Source organism: Myotis davidii, unplaced genomic scaffold, assembly GCF_000327345.1.
Source record: "Myotis davidii unplaced genomic scaffold, ASM32734v1 scaffold68, whole genome shotgun sequence".
NCBI lineage: Eukaryota > Metazoa > Chordata > Mammalia > Chiroptera > Vespertilionidae > Myotis > Myotis davidii.
Genome location: NW_006300376.1, coordinates 7,668,976 through 7,671,393, shown reverse-complemented (window position 1 = coordinate 7,671,393; position 2,418 = coordinate 7,668,976). Strand labels below are relative to the sequence as shown.

Sequence of the window (2,418 nt, the reverse complement as noted above, 5' to 3'; positions counted from 1 at the left end):
CGCACAGCAGCGGGTCCGCCCGGTGGGCGCGTGCGGGGGACCTCGGCACCTACTCACCCGCCGACGGGGTTAAGCGATAACAGTCAGCCTGTGTACCCCGAAACCTAGATGTAAATACTCCTAAAGAACGGCTCCCGCAGGAGCTCAGCTTGCGCACTACCCACATCGCGACAGAGGATCCACGTCTTTTCCGGTCCCTCTGGTAAAAGATCCCCAGCAGAAAGGTTCCGGGATCACTCTCGCGCAGTCAGGAGGCCACCTAATCACGGTTGCGCTTAGTGGATGTTTTATATACATAGCTATAGTTATTCACCCTCAACGTGTCAGATTGTGTGTGCAATTAAAGTATAGAATGTTTCTATTATCACAAACGAACTTAAAGATCCTTCTATTATGCCTATATGACATCATGGCGAAAGTAGCCATCAATCATGTTACTGCTTCCTGCTACGTCCTAGCTTTTCTTTTATTCCCTGGTAGCTCTATTTCATATTTAACAGATGTCTCCTAGGGAATTTATATTCCTGTTAGACACCCTTAGAATCTTAAAAGCATGGAAACTCTTCTCTAAAGAAAGAATTGTCAAGGTCAATGTCAGAGGGCCAAAAGTCTAAACCGAGTATTCTCTGCAAGTGACCTGATAATATTCTGGAAGGGCATACATTATATAGCAGGAGACTGTTAATTACCAAGGTTAGGCAAACTTCATTTAGAGCAAAAATGGTGATTTATAACATTTTACCTCTAAATATATAAAAGCCTTTCCTTGGGTAAGAAAAATAAATTTCCAGCATTAAAGGTAAAACAAAAAGTCATTGTACATTTTCAAAGTTTTTTGAATTAGTAAAACTTACATAGCTCAATAATGGCCTTTCACTTACGGCTTCTTAGTAAAATATTGACCTCAGTCTAAGAGTGTTTGTGGACCTCGGCCATCTCTTCAAAGCTCCTTTCTCAAGATGGCAGAAAGCTCTGCATAAAAGACCCTTGACCCTTTAGCATGTGTTAAATATTTGCTGGTGAGTAACAGATCCAAGAAAAAAAGCAAAGTGTATGATTAAGTTCTAAGAGCTTTATTTAAATGTACTTGCTTTGAATGTACCACCTCACTGAGCTTCAGAGCCTTCCCACATTTTCAGCCTTCCCACAAAGGCAATTAGTAATTTGTTTTACTATCGAGAGGAAAAAGCTTCTTGAATACCCGCTAGTTTGACTCAATAAGCAAAACTAGCTCATATGGTTTTTCTCTACAAATGCAAAAGGCTTTCCCAGACACCTAAACCCGAGTTGTTTTGAAAGGATTTGCAGTTGTTATATGGTATATAGCCATTGTTGGAGTTAACCCCCAAAGCATCACTATGGTATCGCCCATAAATGTGTTGTCAACTAGTCTACAATTTTACTATAAAAATAAAAATCTTTAATAATTTTGAAATTCAATTTTATATAAACGCTTTTCATTCAAGTTAAGGGTAATGTGCTCCCTTACAGCTAAGTTTTATTCCTTTAAAATGATATACTACTATATCCACTCAGAGTTTAATGTAAATTTTCACATAAATTGGTTAACTAGAATTATTAGAATTTTAACTTACCATAATCAGAATATGGCAGATTTAACCTATGTGTGTTTAGAGAACACTATACCTGATAAACCTTTATGGTATAAATGTAACTCGACATGCCATGTTAGCCCTGGCTGTGTAGTTCAGTGGACAGAGCTTCAGCCTGCACATGGAAGGGTCTCAGAGGGGTCTTGGGTATGATTCCTGGTCAAGGGCACGTACCTCGGTTGTGGGTTTAATCCCAGTCGGGCGCATTGAGAGGCAAGCAATTGATGTTAATTTTTCTCTCTGTCCCCTTCTCTTCCCCCTCCCTACCACTCTGTCTGAAAATCAACGGGAAAAGTATCCTCGGGTGAGGATTTTAAAAAATTACAAATAAAAGTAGCATGAGTTATTTTAGGACTAATAAGAAGACTATTTTCTCATTTAGGTTTAGACTTTACAACCAAATTCTACTTAATATTGAAGAACTTAAGGGCTTTAAGTGTTAAAGATCTTGGAAATAATCTAATTCCACCCTTATGTAGTTGAAGAAATTAAGGTCCATAATGATTAAGTGATTTGTCCAAAATACATCAAGTATTAGAGCCAGGACAATCCAATAGATCGCTATTTCCATTAAACCATGATTAGTAGACCATTTTAGAAACTTCGGTAAATTAAAATAGATTTTAATATATGTAACAGAAGAAAAACTCAGTTTAAGTGAAAAGATTTCTAGAAGACAATATTATAGGAACTTTATAACTTATATAATTCCTATGTAAGAAACTATGTTTGTGAAATTCACCTATTGTATATTAGAAAGATGCTAAAAAAGACATTTTACAATGGCAGAAAACATACACTGAGA

At 37.3% G+C, this 2,418-nt stretch overlaps 1 protein-coding gene across 1 annotated transcript in view; it reads right to left on the bottom strand.

The window, feature by feature from the left end:
- COQ3 (coenzyme Q3 methyltransferase) overlaps positions 1–200 on the bottom strand; it is a 27,279-nt gene extending 27,079 nt beyond the window's left edge. The window contains exon 1 of the mRNA XM_006777238.2: positions 58–200. Within this exon, the coding sequence (XP_006777301.2) occupies positions 58–166 (109 nt within the window). The 5' untranslated portion in view covers positions 167–200. The remainder of the gene's footprint in view (positions 1–57) is intronic.
- Positions 201–2,418: the final 2,218 nt, after the last annotated feature.